At 43.6% G+C, this 18,555-nt stretch overlaps 1 protein-coding gene across 1 annotated transcript; it reads right to left on the bottom strand.

The window, feature by feature from the left end:
• Window positions 1–391: 391 nt before the first annotated feature.
• LOC115173304 (homocysteine-responsive endoplasmic reticulum-resident ubiquitin-like domain member 2 protein) lies at window positions 392–12,490 on the bottom strand. Its single transcript, XM_029731283.1, has 9 exons — window positions 12,347–12,490; window positions 11,569–11,889; window positions 3,529–3,606; window positions 3,231–3,347; window positions 2,798–2,931; window positions 2,483–2,614; window positions 1,565–1,855; window positions 1,163–1,274; window positions 392–855 (listed from the first exon to the last, which is right to left on the bottom strand). Exons 2-9 carry the CDS (start codon window positions 11,713–11,715, stop codon window positions 685–687), a joined length of 1,182 nt encoding a protein of 393 aa, XP_029587143.1. The 5' UTR covers window positions 11,716–11,889; window positions 12,347–12,490; the 3' UTR covers window positions 392–684.
• Window positions 12,491–18,555: the final 6,065 nt, after the last annotated feature.

Raw genomic sequence — 18,555 nt, 5'->3', positions numbered from 1 at the left:
AAAACTGTTTTGCCGCGCAGTCATTTTATTAATGCGTATTAAAAACATGAGCTAATATTCATGTCTGGGTTGAAAGGGTCGCGTATCACGTGGTTCTGAATCACTATTCAAAGGTAACGCGTACCACTCATGTGGCGTGTGTGAATGGGGCGATTGGTAAGATTTTTCCACCTTTTAATCGGGTGCTTTTTTATACTGGATCAAATAATTTATTTTAAAAAATGTCTGTGTTTTCATTCATGATTCGAACAAACGAACGTGAGGTTCCATCTGAACTGAAATTCATATTACTCTCAAATATAACACAACAAATAGGATTTAGGGTGGGGTACTTTAAAACGGATTGCTTGATTCAAGCCAGTCCTACACGTTTATATTAAATACAATATTACACAGTTTACACACTTTATTTATTATTTCACTCAAAAATAGGTTTAATCGTCATGGTATTAAACATAATATTACACAGGGATGTCCTTTTCCCCCCAAAGCTCATTGTTGTTCACTTCAAAACCAGTTCAAAGCCTTTCTGTTTGTGTGGCTGAGTGACCACTCAGTTCTTCTGTAGTGCCCTGTGATCCGGTAGATGTACAATGATTGTATAGACAAGGGTGAACTCGCTGGGCATACTAAGATAGTGTATTCAGTCCAGTCAGTAGTGCCATTCTCCCATGGCTCATTGGCTCAGTTGGCAGCATTGGGTGGCCCCTCAGGTATGAGAGACATGAAGAACGTGACAATAAAAGACCAAGTCGTAGAGAGAAAGCCAGCATGGGGAATACCATTGGGATCCTCCAGTCCTTCCTCTCCACTGTCCCCATCATCGTCCCCTAAGCCTTCATCCATCATCCGCTCCTGTGTAGGCCAAACATGGCAACACGTAAATTAGTCATCGCACAGATAAACTGGAATACTGGATACATGTTTTCCTCTAACATTTCCAACAAACTCTTTCCATCAAAGACATATTTGCTACACGCATCAATGCAATTGTAATCATTCACCATAGCAATACCATATTATGTTACCAGACATGCATTACATAAATCATTCATCACTGCTATTATAAATTAAATTACTGTATAATTCAAGGAGTTATCTGTCCTGACATTCAGAAGCACTTTAACCTTTAGTTTATGGTCAGAGGTTAAAGATGACCTACCATCTCTTGGAGGTCATGATGAAGGTCCGCCTCCATCTCATCCTGTTGGGGCCCATATCCATGGTTCTGAAATTCATTCTCCGGGTTAAAAGGGAACCACCCTGCTTGGTGCCTAACATAAACACAGAGAAACAGCCATTGACAAAACCTGTGATCCATAATGGGTGACCGTTCACAACACATTTGTTGGGTCAAAGACCCAGACAGAAAGGTATAGGGTTAATATAAAGGATTCAGAACAATCTAATTTTCAATATACAGTCTCTAGCCTGATCCCAGAGCTGTATAGCTAATGCTATGGATATTGGCAAGACAGCACATACAGATCTGGGTCCAGTCTAGTATGTCACTGTTAGCAGGGACACATAGTATTAAGTTGAGAGAGTGCAGGGGAATACTCACAGGTATAGCAACAACATGGCGCCCATCACCATGACAAAGCGGCTAAAGGAGGAGTAGAAGTAGACTATGCTGAGCAAGATGGCGATGCGTGACACCGTGTACACCCAGTCCAGCCAATCACGGTTCTGCTCTTCTTCGATCAGATGCGCCTCCCCTCCCTGGGGGTTCATCTGGATGTCAGGCTCGCCACGGCGCTCCTCCGGGGGAGGTGGGTTCAGACGATCTGATTGACCGGACTGGGTCGAGAGCAGGTCAGGCCTAAAGTGGTGAGATGAGGCAGCCAACATCTGACTGAAGGGTGAGATAGAGAAAAGAGAGAGAAATGGATGTAAAGAGAAACTAATCAGTGACAGATTTCATGCAAATATTCCAAAATCCGCAATAAAACAATATGCACATTTTCCCACCAGAGATGCGTTTCCATCAAATGGACTTGTTGAGGGTAAAAGGTTGTGCATGATGACATAGTGCGAATAAACATTTATTTTGCTGTTGAATTCCCATGTACCGAATAAAAAAATAAATGGGTTTCCATCGCTCGGTAGCCTAATAAACTGCATGGTTTACCAAGACGTATTGGGAAGACTACACAGCATATCATCGCATGACTTCAAGTTTACTTTGATATGATAGTTATTATATCAATTTTTGCGCATAAAGGCATTTCCATCGCCATTTCTCACATAATTATTTTAAAGACACAAAAAGATCCCGCCATGCTGAAAAAACACATTTTCTGTCGACAATTATGAAATTGTAGTGACATTTCCTGTTTCCATCAGCCCAGTCTTGACTTTTTCCACGCGTCAGTTAATTCATACTGAAAGTCGGATAATTGTGATTGAATCGCAATGATTGCATGACTCAGCAAGGGTAATTGAGCATATTGTCACACAGTTGTTGTGACAGCAGACTTACTAGTGCATGTAGTAATGCCGGGTGTACACCTGCTGCCACCACAGCAGCGTCATGGGATTGTACTGTATGCTAGGGTAGGCTGGCATGTTGTTGGTAGGGCCTTGCTGTGGAGAGAACTGGTTCCACATGTAGCTGCAATAGAAGTACACAGCTACGGGTAAACAGTTCGGCATTACCAGTAGAACAATAAACAAATACAAACACAAATCTATTAGGAAGTGAGAGCTCTCAACAGTAATATACCTCTTGGACAATCATAACACGTGGCCAGAACTAACAGTGTTATAATTGAGAGGTTGGTGTATAAGGGCTTACGCTTGCATTAAGGCAGGGTGTGCTGCATGGTTAGGGGCGGGGCCTGTGCGATGTCTCAGCCCGTCAGAGCTCTCTCCAGTGGAGGTTGATTGGCCATCTTGGCTATGGGAGGAGAGACTGGGGCTCTGACCCGTCTGAGAAAACCAATCAAGAAGTTGATTATTTTACTTCTCTAACTCCACTTAACAAACTTTTCATTCATCAGGAGCTGTGTGGATTACAACAGAGAGTAGGCCTAGGCTAGCCTGGTCCCAGATCTGTTTGTGCTCTTGCCAACTCCACAGCTTCTTGTCAAGCCATTTTTTTGCATGACAACGAGTGACAAGGAGTCACTCAAACAGACTACGGCTAGTCCTAGGTGTGCTGGGATGATGAAATTAGTGGCAATGAACAGAGCAGTAGGATAGGTGTTGCATGCATAAGGGTAACTCACCGTGAAGTCAGTAGAGGGGACTCCAGGGGCCTTGTTACTGTGGCTGCTGTGGAGCTTGGGGGACCCAGGAGGTGTGCGAGATGCACACACCAGGTGGACCATGTGGTACTCATCCTGCTGTAAGAGTCATCCGTGGCCATTAGCAAGGACAGCCACACTATTGCGTGGACAAAGTACAATCATCAGAGGGATCAGCTTGACTTTAAGAATGAGATCTAGGATGAATGCATACATTGCTATAATCTCTGATCAGAATATCTATGTCAAGATGAAAGATAAATGAATGTAGCAGACAGACCTTTCTGAGCACATCTTTCAGTATTAAGTGATCCAAGAGGAGCTTCCCAGAATACACCAGCCTCTGGTCTTTGAAGCTCTACAGTAAAAATCAGACAGTTGAGAACATAGTAAGCATTTCACTGTAAGGTCTAATCCTGTTGTATTCGGCGCACGTGACAAATAAACTTGGATTTGATTTGATAGACCAGATGATTTATTATCTGACCCTGCTGGTCATGTATGACAGTCTTGAAAAACGATCTGGCCTTAACGGCCACATCTACTTTTAAATCTCTAGTCAGAAGAGCAACCAGAAGAGACCACCCATCGAATCCTGGTTCCTCTATAGGTTTCTTCCTAGGTTCCTGCCTTGTATCAAGTTTTTCTTAGCCACTGTGCTTCGGTCTCTACATTGCTTGCTCTTTGGGGTTTTAGGCTGGGCATCTGTAAAGCACCTTGTGACAACTTCTGTTGTAAAAAGGGCTTTATAAAATATACTGCTCAAAAAAATAAAGGGAACACTTAAACAACACATCCTAGATCTGAATAAAAGAAATAATCTTATTAAATGCTTTTTTCTTTACATAGTTGAATGTGCTGACAACAAAATCACACAAAAATAATCAATGGAAATCCAATTTATCAACCCATGGAGGTCTGGATTTGGAGTCACACTCAAAATGAAAGTGGAAAACCACACTACAGGCTGATCCAACTTTGATGTAATGTCCTTAAAACAAGTCAAAATGAGGCTCAGTAGTGTGTGTGGCCTCCACGTGCCTGTATGACCTCCCTACAACGCCTGGGCATGCTCCTGATGAGATGGCGGAGATGAGATGGCGGATGGTCTCCTGAGGGATCTCGTCCCAGACCTGGACTAAAGCATCCGCCAACTCCTGGACAGTCTGTGGTGCAACGTGGCGTTGGTGGATGGAGCGAGACATGATGTCCCAGATGTGCTCAATTGGATTCAGGTTTGGGGAACGGGCGGGCCAGTCCATAGCATCAATGCCTTCCTCTTGCGGGAACTGCTGACACACTCCAGCCACATGAGGTCTAGCATTGTCTTGCATTAGGAGAAACCCAGGGCCAACCGCACCAGCATATAGTCTCACAAGGCGTCTGAGGATCTCATCTCGGTACCTAATGGCAGTCAGGCTACCTCTGGCGAGCACATGGAGGGCTGTGCGGCCCCCCAAAGAAATGCCACCCCACACCATGACTGACCCACCGACAAACCGGTCATGCTGGAGGATGTTGCAGGCAGCAGAACGTTCTCCACGGCGTCTCCAGACTCAGTCACGTCTGTCACGTGCTCAGTGTGAACCTGCTTTCATCTATGAAGAGCACAGGGCACCAGTGGCGAATTTGACAATCTTGGTGTTCTCTGGCAAATGCCAAACGTCCTGCACGGTGTTGGGCTGTAAGCACAACCCCTACGTGTGGACGTCGGGCCCTCATACCACCCTCATGGAGTCTGTTTCTGACCGTTTGAGCAGACACATGCACATTTGTGGCCTGCTGGAGGTCATATTGCAGGACTCTGGCAGTGCTTCTCCTGCTCCTCCTTGCACAAAGGTGGAGGTAGCGGTCCTGCTGCTGGGTTGTTGCCCTCCTACGGCCTCCTCCACGTCTCCTGATGTACTGGTCTGTCTCCTGGTAGCGCCTCCATGCTCTGGACACTACGCTGACAGACACAGCAAACCTTCTTGCCACAGCTCGCATTGATGTGTCATCCTGGATGAGCTGCACTACCTGAGCCACTTGTGTGGGGTGTAGACTCCGTCTCATGCTACCACTAGAGTGAAAGCACCGCCAGCATTCAAAAGTGACCAAAACATCAGCCAGGAAGCATAGGAGCTGAGAAGTGGTCTGTGGTCCCCACCTGCAGAACCACTCCTTTATTGGGGGTGTCTTGCTAATTGCCTATAATTTCCACCTGTTGTCTATTCCATTTGCACAACAGCATGTGAAATTTATTGTCAATCAGTGTTGCTTCCTAAGTGGACAGTTTGATTTCACAGAAGTGTGATTGACTTGGAGTTACATTGTGTTGTTTAAGTGTTCCCTTTATTTTTTTGAGCAGTGTATATTTGATTGATTGATTTGGGGTTTTCCTTTCGCTTTCCTTCACTTTGGGTCCAGAGAAGATTCCCTTTCACTTTCTTATATTTCATAAGAACATATAAGTAGTAGTGAATGAAATAACTAGAATAGCTTAGACTCGGCTCCCAGACTGTGACGGAAGAGACTTGGAAGGATGGCAACGCGAGACTAGTCTTACATGCTGACCACACCGCTCACGTTCCGTGCACTGCAAAATAAATATACACATACATGTTATTCAATAATTTCATCCAAACAGCTTCCGCGGTTGCATAGCCAGGCACTAAAATAGAACTTGGTTCTATTTTTGACACTTGATGCACTGGAGCATATACCCACGTGGGTGATTGAAAGATGAACTGAGGTGCACACTCCAGTCCAGTTGGTGGTGGATATGCACTTTAAAGTTGGTTGCCAACCGCAATATAAAGTCCACAGAAGAAGACTGAAGGAGGAGTAATTACTAGAAACCAACTAGGTTTCCCTTTTATCTGTGGATTAATTGTCGGAGTAGAGAACACATGATTTTGTGTGACTCATATTGAGTGAAAATTCTACAAAGAAGAAGAGGACCTTGTTCCTTTCAGGTAAAATAACGACCCAATGTTTATATCTCAGGTCAAATTAGCTAGCAACAGCGCTCAAGGTCTCTGCTAGGTAAAGCCCCGCCTTATCTCAGCTCACTGGTCACCATAGCAGCACCCACCCGTAGTACGCGCTCCAGCAGGTATATCTCACTGGTCACCCCCCAAAGCCAATTCTTCCTTTGGCCGCCTCTCCTTCCAGTTCTCTGCTGCCAATGACTGGAGCGAACTGCAAAAATCTCTGAAGCTGGGGACTCTTACCTCCCTCACTAGGTTTAAGCACCAGCTGTCAGAGCAGCTCACAGATCACTACACCTGTACATAGCTCATCTGTAAATAGCCCATCCAATCTACCTCATCCCCATACTGTATTTATTTATCTAGCTCCTTTGCACCCCAGTATCTCAACTTGCACATTCATCTTCTGCACATCCTACCATTCCAGTGTTTAATTGGTATATTGTAATGACTTTGCTACCATAGCCTATGTATTGCCTTACCTCTCTTATCCTATCTCATTTGCACATGTTGTATATAGATTTTTCTACTGTATTATTGATTGTATGTTTGTTTATTCCATGTGTAACTCTGTGTTGTTGTATGTGTCGAACTGCTTTGCTTTATCTTGGCCAGGTCGCAGTTGCAAATGGGAACTTGTTCTCAACTAGCCTACCTGGTTAAATAAATAAAGGTGAAATAAAAATAACATGCCTACCACTTTAAAGATGCAAAATATTTTTGGGGTGAAACAAACAGAAAACTTAAGCGTGCATAAATATTCACCCCCCCCAAAGTAAATACTTTGTAGAGCCACCTTTTGCAGACATTACAGCTGCAAGTCTCTTGGGGTATGTCTCTATAAGCTTGGCAAATCTAGCCACTGGGATTTTTGCCCATTCTTCAAGGCAAAACTGCTCCAGCTCCTTCAAGTTGGATGAGTTCCGCTGGTGTACAGCAATCTTTAAGTCCTACCACAGATTCTCAATTGGATTGAGGTCTGGGCTTTGACTAGGCCATTCCAAGACATTTAAAAGTTTCCCCTTAAACCACTCGAATGTTGCTTTAGCAGTATGCTTAGGGTAATTGTCCTGCTGGAAGGTGAACCTCCGTCCCAGTCTCAAATCTCTGGAAGACTGAAACAGGTTTCCCTCAAGAATTTCCTTGTATTTAGCACCATCCATCATTCCTTCAATTCTGACCAGTTTCCCAGTTCCTTCCTATGAAAAACATCCCCACACCATGATGCTGCCATCACCATGCTTCACCTTGGTGATGGTGTCCTCTGCGTGATGAGATGTTTGCGCCAGACATAGCGTTTTCCTTGATGGCCAAAAAGCTCAATTTTAGTCTCATCTGACCAGAGTACCTTCTTCCATATGTTTGGGGAGTCTCCCACATGCCTTTTGGCGAACACCAAACGTGTTTGCTTATTTTTTTCTTTAAGCAATGGCTTTTTTCTGGCCACTCTTCTGTAAAACCAGCTCTGTGGAGTGTACAGCTTAAAGTGGTCCTATGGACAGATACTCCAATCTCCGCTGTGGAGCTTTGCAGCTCCTTCAGGGTTATCTTTGGTCTCTTTGTTGCCTCTCTGATTAATGCCCTCCTTGCCTGGTCCGTGAGTTTTGATGGGCAGCCCTCTCTTGGCAGGTTTGTTGTGGTGCCATATTCTTTCCATTTTTTAATAACGGATTTAATTGTGCTCCGTGGGATGTTCAAAGTTTTGGATATTTTTTTATAACCCAACCCTGATCTGTACTTCTCCACAACTTTGTCCATGACTTGTTTGGAGAGCTCCTTGGTCTTCATGGTGCCGCTTGCTTGGTGGTGTTACAGACTCTGGGGCCTTTCAGAACAGGTGTATATATACTGAGATCATGTGACACTTAGATTGCACACAGGTGGACTTTAATTAACTAATTATGTGACTTCTGAAGGTAATTGGTTGCACAAGATCTTATTTAGGGTCTTCATAGCAAATGGGGTGAATACATATGCATGCACCAATTTTTTTTTTTTTTTTTTTTTTTAAACAAGTAATTTTTTTCACTTCACCAATTTGGACTATTTTGGGTATGTCCATTACATGAAATCCAAATAAAAAAAATATTTAAATTACAGGTTGTAATGCAACAAAATAGGGAAAACGCCAGGGGGATGAATACTTTTGCAAGGCACTGTATGTGACTTGTTAAGCACATTTTTACTCCTGAACTTATTTGCCATAACAAAGGGGTTGAATACTTATTGACTCAAGACATTTCAGCTTTTCATTAGTAACATTTTTGCTCAACATAATTCCACTTTGACATTATGGGGTATTGTGTGTAGGCCAGTGACAAATCTCAATGTAATCCATTTTAAATTCAGGCTGTAACACAAAATGTGGAAAAAGAACAGGTTTGAATACTGAAGGCACTGTACAGTTTAGTTAATCGGATTGACAGGATTTAGGAAACCAAGGATTAGGCTAGACGTATTACGACAATGACAGCGTCAGTGGTAGCGAGACATTTTTGAGTTTACATTGACATTCCTGTGATGTCAGTGCTACAGTAAAGCTGAAATCGAAACCAAAATCGTATCTTTTCAACAGACTGTTTTTGTTAATTAAGAAGGCTCCGTCACCTGGTCAATACTATTATGGTAAACAGTAATGAGATCGATGACACTAACCAGAGAAGTTGGAGAACACACAACAGACTGAGATTACTAGACAAGAGTGCTGTTAAGTGCTCAGTGTTTACAATGATTACTGAGCAGGAACTGTAATTAAATCAGATTATAGGGGAGAACAAAGTAATCGCAGGGCCCTTATTCCAGCCTGATGTCAAATCTACACACTTTCAAGCCAAGAGTATTTTCAAATATATGCTTAGCACCACCTTTTATTCATTGCTTTCTCCTCTTCCAGCCTCTCTTTTTCCTGTAGAGTAGTTTGCTAAGGTGTGTTTTGACATTCTTTCAGATGCGGTGATAGGTTATAAAGTCTAGGTAATAGGTTTTCACATCACTGACATTAGGCTATGCATTTCAGTAATATGACATGAATTCAAAAGTGTTGGCCTACATATAAGCAGATGTATTTCCAGGTTAGGAAATCATCACTGTGTAGCAAAAAGCAATTACTGGGGTACACAGGATGTTGGTGCAGAACATGTGACGCTGAATTCAGTTAAAACTAAATGAAGCTAGTTAGATTGCAGAACACTGCAGTCTTGTTTCTTTTCTTCTCCATATAAACAGATGTGGTCAATAAACACACAACTGTTTATAAACCTCCTATAGTACTAAGTGCATCATTCACATCAAAGCAAACGTTGCGCTAGGATCAGGTCCTCTGTTTTCTTTCTCCAACAAAAGCTAGGTCTATCCGCCCACTTACTAAGAGGATTAAACCCACTGATTGAAAACCCCTCATTCATTTAAACAAAGGCTTCAATTCAAATGAGTCTTGGACTACTAGGGTATGTACATTTTACATTACATTTTAGTCATTTGGCAGACGCTCTTATCCAGAGCGACTTACAGTATTGAATACATACATTTCATGCATTTAAAAAAAAAAAAAATTCTGGCCCCCTGTGGGAATTGAACCCACAAACCTGGCGTTGCAAACACCATGCTCTACCAACTGAGCCACAGGGAAGACTGGAGCACTGGTTGGTCGGGCCAATTGATGTAACGTACATATAGCCTACTTCTGCATCAGGGAAGTCAGTATCCTTTTGACATTTGTGCTACTTATAGGCTGCCTATATAATATATCAGGGATGGGGACAAATTCTCAGATGGCTGTAACCTCCAAACTTAAAAAGCCAATCAATCTATAATGCAATATATTTCTAACTGAATGTTCAAACTCCATCTGAACCAATGATTTATATATACACTAGCTGTTATGAAGCCACCGTGCCTCCACATTGGCACTCCCCCACCATTGAAAAAAATATTTTGGAAGCTATAAAAATGCTATTATGGCTACATTTGTTTTTGCGACGTTTATTTTGTTAGACACCTTGAAGCATACTTTTAAACTTTTATGTGAACTAAACATAAAAATATATATTTTTAGAATGTACTAATGTTACTGTCCCCACTACAATTATTATTTATTTATTTTTAAATACATGTAATTTTGGCCTTGAAATATTTAATTGAAACATGAGGACTGCTTCTTCTGTGGAGTGCCAATATGGCTGACCGGTGGCTTCGAAGCCTCTCATTGGCCAATACATAGCATCAGCAATCCAGGGTTTATATACAGTGCATTCGGAAAGTATTCATACCACTTGACTTTTTCCACATTTTGTTACGTTACAGCCTTGTTCTAAAATTGATTCAATTACTTTTTGTCATCAATCTACACACAATACCCCATAATGACAAAACGAAAACTGGTTAGAAATTTTTGCAAACGTATAAAATAAAAGAAAAAAATATATATATTTACATAAGTATTCAGACCAATTGCTATGAGACTCGAAATTGAGCTCAGGTTCATCCTGTTTCCATTGATCATCCTTGAGATGTTTCTACAAACTGATTGGAGCCCACCTGTGGTAAATTCAATTGATTGGACATGATTTGGAAAAGGCACACACCTGTCTATATAAGATCCCACAGTTGACAGTGCATGTCAGTACAAAAACCAAGCCATGAGGTCAAAAGAATTGTCTCGGAGCTCTACGGACAGGATCGTGTTGAGGCAGATCTGGGGAAGGGTACCAAAAAATGTCTGCAGCATTGAAGGTCCCCAAGAAAACAGTGGCCTCCATCATTCTTAAATGGAAGATATTTGGAACCACCAAGACTCTTCCTAGAGCTGGCCGCCCGGCCAAACTGAGCAATCGGGGGAGAAGGGCCTTGGTCTGGGAGGTGACCAAGAACCTGAATGTCACTCTGACAGAGTTCCTCTGTGGAGATGGGAGAACCTTCCAGAAGGACAACCATCTCTGCAGCACTCCACCAATCAGGCCTTTATGGTAGAGTGGCCAGGCGGAAGGCACTCCTCAGTAAAAGGCACATAACAGCCCGCCTGGAGTTTGCCAAAAGGCACCTAAAGGACTCTAACCATGAGAAACAAGATTCTCTGGTCTGATGAAACCAAGATTGAACTCTTTGGCCTGAATGCCAAGTGTCACGTCTGGAGGAACCTGTTTTTGCATTGTCATTATGTGTTATTGTGTGTAGATTGATGGGGGGGAACTATTTAATCAATTTTAGAATAAGGCTGTAACGTAACAAAATGTGGGAAAAGTCAAGGGGTCTGAATACTTTCCGAAAGCACTGTACATCATTGATCTGAACAGACCTCAAGGGAAATGAATACGGAGAGCAATCTCACTGTACGTAAGCCAGAGCCTACTCACCGGTTTACTGGGATATACAAGTGAGATATGGGTTTTTAGTTTTTCCACTGTCCAGTTCAGGAAGCAGTTGATTGTCTGGTCATCATACTTCTGGTTGGGTGCCTTAATGACAAGGATAACAGGACTTTCGGCAACACCCTGGTCCATGTTTTAAACCATCAGTTAGTGTCCTCTTGGAGTCTTATGGTGCCTTGCACATAGCCCAGATATGTTGGGCTGGAACAACAGAATGGTCTCTTCCAATGCAGAGGACTACTAAATATGATCAGTCTCCAGCTGCAAGATGTAACGTTAGCTAATACTAGGGCACAACATTGAAACCTGGAAAAAAAGATGAAAGCCACATTGTTTGGACAAGTTTACCCTGTTATGCAAGTGAAGTAAAATGGACTTACACAGACTAAATACCTAGCTAGTTAGCTATCTATGGTTTGTCAGAACATAAAGTGGCAGGTATAATGAGGATCACCTCTCTGATAATGCCTAACGTTACTTAATTAGGTAACTAACTACGGCTAATGAGAACTTCCCAGATGTACCTTTTTTTAAAGTTATGACATTGACTAATTACTAACTACTGCACTGTAGGCTTGTCAATCAGGTAAACTGAGCGTTAGCACATATAGCTAGCTAGCAACCAGCCTATGGTACCAGCAGAAGTTTCAACGCTAATGCTGGCTAGCTAACAACAGTTATCTTAGGTTATCCTAACTGTTGGTAACGCAGATGACGATGATCAGTCTCTCGCAATATCAGGCCGAAAAATATATTTACCCACCTTAGCTTCAAGCGACTGAACTTTAATTTGATCACCTTTTAATTAAAGATCAGTTACAATTCCTTGAATATAATCTGAATATCCGGCGTGTTGTTGTTGTTGCTGGCCTGCTAGCTAGCTAAGGGAAAGTGGAAATACGTTATCGTGTCTGAAACAGCTGTTCGGCCCACATCCGGAATTCGTATAATCGAATCGCGTGAAATGGGTTTGAAAAACGGTAGTACATTTCGTTATATGCATGTTATATGCTCGCTGTATTACATTTATACTAAACAAAAATATTATATAATTTATAATATTTTACTGAGTTACAGTTCATATAAGGAAGTCAGTCAGTTGAAATAAATAAATTAGGCCCTAATCCAGGGGTGCCACTTTGGTTTTAGAAGTGGGGGGGGGGGGGGTCATAACCTGAAGGGGTGTCTGGTGGTCCTACCTGAGAATGTTTTTGTGCATCTAAAAATGATTTCCTGCATTTTCACATAATCCTATATACTGTCTCTATTTAGGACAAAAAGTAAGCAAAAATGCCCACAGTCATCAAGCTAAGTAAGAGATCATCATTAAATATGTTTAAGTGGTTAATAAGACTGAACTAGATCAAAGGTAATTAAATAATAAATATTGTGTTACACCTTTACTAATAGCCTAACAAATGAACAACTCTTGAAAAAATACAGACTTTTGATTTTCTTTATTAAGACATCCTCTATATCAAATTTCAGCCAGACCGACCAGCCAGCCTGAGCCGCCTGCACACCTGACCCCCACTAGTCTAGTCAATAACTCAACACTCTCCCAACACAAGTTCCTTCCTAGTTCCCACATATATTTTTTTGTTTGTTCCCAAGATAATTTTTTAACTATAAAAAACACATACACCTCAATTATACATTAAGACACAGAAACAGCAAATCCTCCATATAATTCATCTCATAGGCCTAATATTACTGTAGTGCTCTTTTTACTTGCACACAATATAGTTGGGTTGCCCGTCTTGTCCCTAGGGGTCCACCACCCTGCAGCACCCCAACTCAACACACCCCACTCAGCTTTAGGATCTTAGTGAACATTCATTATTGGTTTCGGATGTGTTATGGGCATGTTTTCAATACAGACTCCTTTGGTCGTACTGTATCCCATTTAAGGCATCCAGAATTTATGAATGTTGCCCAGTATACACTTGATCTGGTAATAAATCAAAACTAGTGATACATAACTTGACATTGTGGGAGATAACCAACCTTCCAGTTAATGGCAATGCATTTCTTAGCCGCTATAAATGCTTGGTTTCTTCAGATAAGTCTCCAGAATCAACATTTCTAAGCAAACAAAAATAGGGAGAAGGGAGAATCTGTAAACATGCTGAGATAAAAGAACATAATCTTTGCCAGAATTCAGCTAGCCTTCACAAGATCATAAAATATGCAAATCAAATCAAATGTTATTGGTCACATACACATGGTTAGCAGATGTTAATGCGAGTGTAGCAAAATGCTTATGCTTCTGGTTCCAACAGTGCAGTAATATCTAGCAAGTAATCTAACAATTCCCCAACAACTACCTAATACACACAAATCTAAAAGGGGTGAATGAGAATATGTACATATAAATATATGGATGAGCGATGGCCGAGCGACAAAGGCAAGGTGCAACTAGATGGTATAAAATACAGTATATACATATATAAGTAATGTAAGATATGTAAACATTATTAAAGGGCCATTATTTATTTAAAGTGCCGTTGTTTTAAAGTGACTTGTGATCCATTTGTTAAAGTGGCCAGTGATTGCTGTTTAGCAGTCTGATGGCCTTGATATAGAAGCTTTTCTTCAGTCTCTCGGTCCCAGCTTTGATGCACCTGTACTGACCTTGCCTTCTGGATGGTAGTGGTGTTAGCAGGCAGTGGCTCGGGTGGTTGTTGTCTTTGATGATATTTTTGGCCTTCCTGTGACATCAGGTGCTATAGGTGTCATGGAGGGCAGGCAGTTTGCCCCCGGTGATGCGTTGTGCAGACCGCTGTGCAGACTCCTTTGTTTTGTTGACGTTGAGTGAGAGGTGTGCACTCACCTCCTCCCTGTTGGCTGACACGTTGTTGTTGGTAATCAAGCCCACTACTGTTGTGTCGTCTACAAACTTGATGATTGAGTTGGAGGCGTGCATGGCCACGCAGTCGTGGGTGAACAGGGAGTACAGGAGGGGGCTGAGCACACACCTTGTGCAGTCCCAGTGTTGAGGGCCAGTGAGGTGGAGATGTTGTTTCCTACCTTCACCTCCTGGGGGTGGCTCGTCAGAAAGTCCAGGAGCCAATTGCACAGGGCGGGGTTGAGGCCCAGGGCCTCCAGCTTAATGATGAGTTTGGAGGGTACTATGGTGTTGAATGCTGAGCTGTAGTCAATGAACAGCATTCTTACATAGTTATTCCTCTTGTCCAGATGGGATAGGGCAGTGTGCAGTGTGATGGCGATTGCATCGTCTGTGGACCTGTTAGGGCGGTATGCAAACTGAAGTGGGTCTAGGGTGGCCGGTAAGGTGAAGGTGATATGATCCTTGACTAGTCTCTCAAAGCACTTCATGATAACAGAAGGGAGTGCTACGGGGCAGTAGTCATTTAGTTCAGTTATCTTTGCCTTCTTGGGTACAGCAACAATGGTGGCCATCTTGAAGCATGTGGGGATAGCAGACTGGGATAGGGAGTGATTGAATATGTCCGTAAACACACCAGTCTGCGCATGCTCTGAGGATGCGGCTAGGGATGCCGTCTGGGCCAGCAGCCTTGTGAGGGTTAACACGTTTAAATGTTTTACTCACGTCGGCCACAGAGAAGAAGAAGTGGGGGGGGGTGCAGTTCTTGTTAGCGGGCCGCGACGGTGGAACTGTATTATCCTCAAAGCGGGCAAAGAAGTTGTTTAGTTTGTCTGGCAGCGTGATGTCGGTGTCCGTGACGTGGCTGGTTCTCTTTTGGTTGTCCTTGATTTCCTGTAGACCCTGCCACATACGTCTCGTGTATGAGCCGTTGAATTGCGACTCCACTTTGTCCCTGCACAGACATTTTGCTTCTTTGATTGTAACTACACTATGCATATTCAGCCATATTCCCAGACCTCTTTCCATGGTTAAATGCTGTGGTTCGCGCTTTCAGTTTTGCACAAATGCCGCCATCCATCCACAGTCTCTGGTTAGGGTAGGTTTTAATTGTCACAGTGGGGACAACAAATATGTCCCCTTTTGTGTTTTACACCTCTAGCACTTTGGAGGTTTGTCAGACTGTGTCACGCACTGACCTTAGAGAGACGTGTTTTTTCTCTATTTGGTTAGGTCAGGGTGTGGAGTGGGCATTCTATGCATTCTATTTCTTTGTTTTGGCCGAGTATGGTTTCCAATCAGTGGCAGCTGTCTATCGTTGTCTCTGATTGGGAATCATACTTAGGCAGCCTTTTTCCCACCTGTGTTTGTGGGTAGTTATTTTCTGTTTTGTTTTTGTACCTGACAGAACTGTTGGCTTTTTTGTTTTGTTATTTTTGTTCGAGTGTGTCTTTGTTTAATAAATCATGAGCACTTACCACACTGCGCTTTGGTCCACTCCTTCTGACGAACGCCGTTACAGACTGCCTTAAAATAGCATCTGGCTTGTCCAGTGTTTGCTGCACAGAGAGAATAAAGTGTTGTGTCTGCAAAAATTCACCTCAGCTCTATAAGAATATTGTGAAGATGAATACACAATGCAGAGGACAAGAGGACTAGAGTTAACGATCGATAGGAGTTGGTTTTCAGTTCAACATCTGTTTAGAATCTGTGGGATGTCAGTCCTGAACTCAGAGCTACGTGTGCCACGTTTTCATTTTGTCTATACATTGAGTCGGGGGCAGGATACTTGGCCCAATTGTCCTGCAAGACTTTTGATTGGTCAACCCCAGGCTAGGGTGGGGGGTTATCAATGGCATCCTGTTCCTTTGTTCGGTGGTGAAAAGCTGAGGAGAGGGGAGACTGAACATCTGAACATCTACCTGCCAGCATATCTTGATTTGACCTTCTCAAATAAACCAATCCCCCCCCCCCGTGATTTGCGTTGGAGTTTGTGTTATTGAAGAATAACATCAATCGCTAACACTTGGTGCCATGTTCCAGATTAATTGGTCTGAACAACAACAACAAGAAAAACGTATCAACTGTGTGTTGATCCAGAGGAAAGAGAGAAGGCTGTGCGCAACCCACTTTGGAGAGTCAACTCAACTCTTAATCTCCTGATTGATGGCAGAATTGCTGGGTGAGTCTAGACCAATATCATTTTAAAAGAACCAAATCAGGTTAGAATAGTGCATGCAATAGGTGATATGTATCTGTGATGTATAAGTGTTCAAGTACTTTGTTTTATTACAGAGTTTAGTCCTTTGTTACTCTATTCAAAGGTTGGAGCCCTTACTCTATTAAATGGTTGGAACCCTTACTGTCACGTCCTGACAATAGAAAGATGTTATTTTCTATGGTAGAGTAGGTCAGGGCGTGACAGGTTTTTTCTTCTTCTATGTTTTCTATTTCTATGTTGTCAGGGTCTAAATTGTATTTATATGTTGGGGTTTTGTTCGGAATGATCTCCAATTAGAGGCAGCTGGTCCTCGTTGTCTCTAATTGGAGATCATACTTAAAGTAGGGTTTTTTTCCACCTGGGTTTGTGGGAGATTAACAAGGAAAGCATGAGAGGCAGCCCCAAATTTCTTTTTGGGGGGGGGGCACACGGGGAGATTGGCAGAGTCAGGTTGGAGACCTGAGCCAACTCCTCGTGCTTACCGTGAGGTGCGTGTCACCAGTCTGGCGCCACCTGTGCCAGCCCCACGCATCAGGTCTCTAGTGCGCCTTCCCAGTCCAGTGTGTCCTGTTCCTGCTCCTCATACTCGCCCTGAGGTGCATGTTACCAGTCTGGCGCCACCTGTGCCAGCCCCACGCATCAGGCCTCCAGTGTGTCTTCTCAGTCCAGAGCTTCCGGCGACAGTTCCCAGTCCAGAGCTTCCGGTGACGTCCCCCAGTCCGGAGCCTCCAGCGACATTCCCCAGTCCGGTGAGACCTGTTCCGGCTCCACGTAAGAGGCCTCCAGTGATGATCCATGGCCCGGAGCCTGTAGGGATAATCCATGGCATGAAGCCTGTTGGGATGATCCATGGCCCGGAGCCTGTAGGGATGATCCATGGCACAAAGCCTCCAGTGGTGATCCATGGTGCGGAGCCTACAGTGATGATCCATAGCATGGAGCCTGCAGCGACGGTCCCCAGTCCGGAACCTCCTGAAACGTCCACAGTCCGGAACCTCCTGAGACGGCCCGCAGTCCGGAACCTCCTGAGACGGCCCGCAGTCCGGACCCTCCGGCGACGGCCCGCAGTCCGGAACCTCCTGAGACGGCCCGCAGTCCGGAACCTCCGGCGGCGGCCCGCAGCCCAGAACCTCCGGGGGCGGCCCGCAGCCCAGAACCTCCGGCGGCGGCCCGCAGCCCAGAACCTCCAGCAGCGGTCCGTAGCCCAGAACCTCCAGTGGCGGTCTGCAGTCCGGTTCCTCCGATGACAATCCACGGTCCGGTGGCACAGAAGCAGAGGGATCAGTGGGTGGAGCGGGGGTGGAGCCTCGAACCGGAGCCGCCTCCTCTGTTGGAGGATCCGCGGGATGAGAAGGTTATGTGTACTGCACCAGAGCTGCCATAGACAGTAGTTACCCACCCTACCCTCCCTTTTTTTCGGGGAGGGGTTTGTTGTTTTGTTTAGGTGCGTTCACAGTCCGCACCTTTGGGGGGGGGGTACTGTCACATCCTGACCATAGAAAGATATTATTTTCTATGGTAGAGTAGGTCAGGGCGTGACATGTTTTTTTTCTCTATGTTTTCTATTTCTATGTTGTCAGGGTCTAGTTTTGTATTTCTATGTTGGGATTTTGTTTGGGATGAGCTCCAATTAGAGGCAGCTGGTCCTCGTTGTCTCTAATTGGAGATCATACTTAAGTAGGGTTTTTTTACACCTAGGTTTGTGGGAGATTATCTTTGAGTCAGTGTATGTTTCACCTCTGCGTCACGGTTTGTTGTTTTTGTCATTCAGTTTCACAGAGTAAATAAAATGTGGAACAACACACACACTGCACTTTGGTTCGCTCATTCCTACGACAACCGTGACACTTACTCTATTAAAAGGTTGGAGTCCTTACACTATTAAAAGGTTTGAGGCCTCTGT

The sequence above is a fragment of the Salmo trutta genome, chromosome 34 (genome assembly GCF_901001165.1).
Source record: "Salmo trutta chromosome 34, fSalTru1.1, whole genome shotgun sequence".
Lineage (NCBI taxonomy): Eukaryota > Metazoa > Chordata > Actinopteri > Salmoniformes > Salmonidae > Salmo > Salmo trutta.
Note: the sequence above shows the minus strand (reverse complement) of the source record. Positions and strands in the feature narration are given on the sequence as shown.

Excerpts from the sequence above, each read along its gene's own strand:
- LOC115173304 (XM_029731283.1), bottom strand. The coding sequence starts at position 11,715 with ATGGACCAGGGTGTTGCCGAAAGTCCTGTTATCCTTGTCATTAAGGCA. Across the intron at positions 3,348-3,528 it reads TGAAAGATGTGCTCAGAAAG|CAGGATGAGTACCACATGGT; the intron begins GTCTGTCTGCTA and ends TGACTCTTACAG. Across the intron at positions 1,856-2,482 it reads CGGCATTACTACATGCACTA|TCAGATGTTGGCTGCCTCAT; the intron begins GTAAGTCTGCTG and ends CTCACCCTTCAG.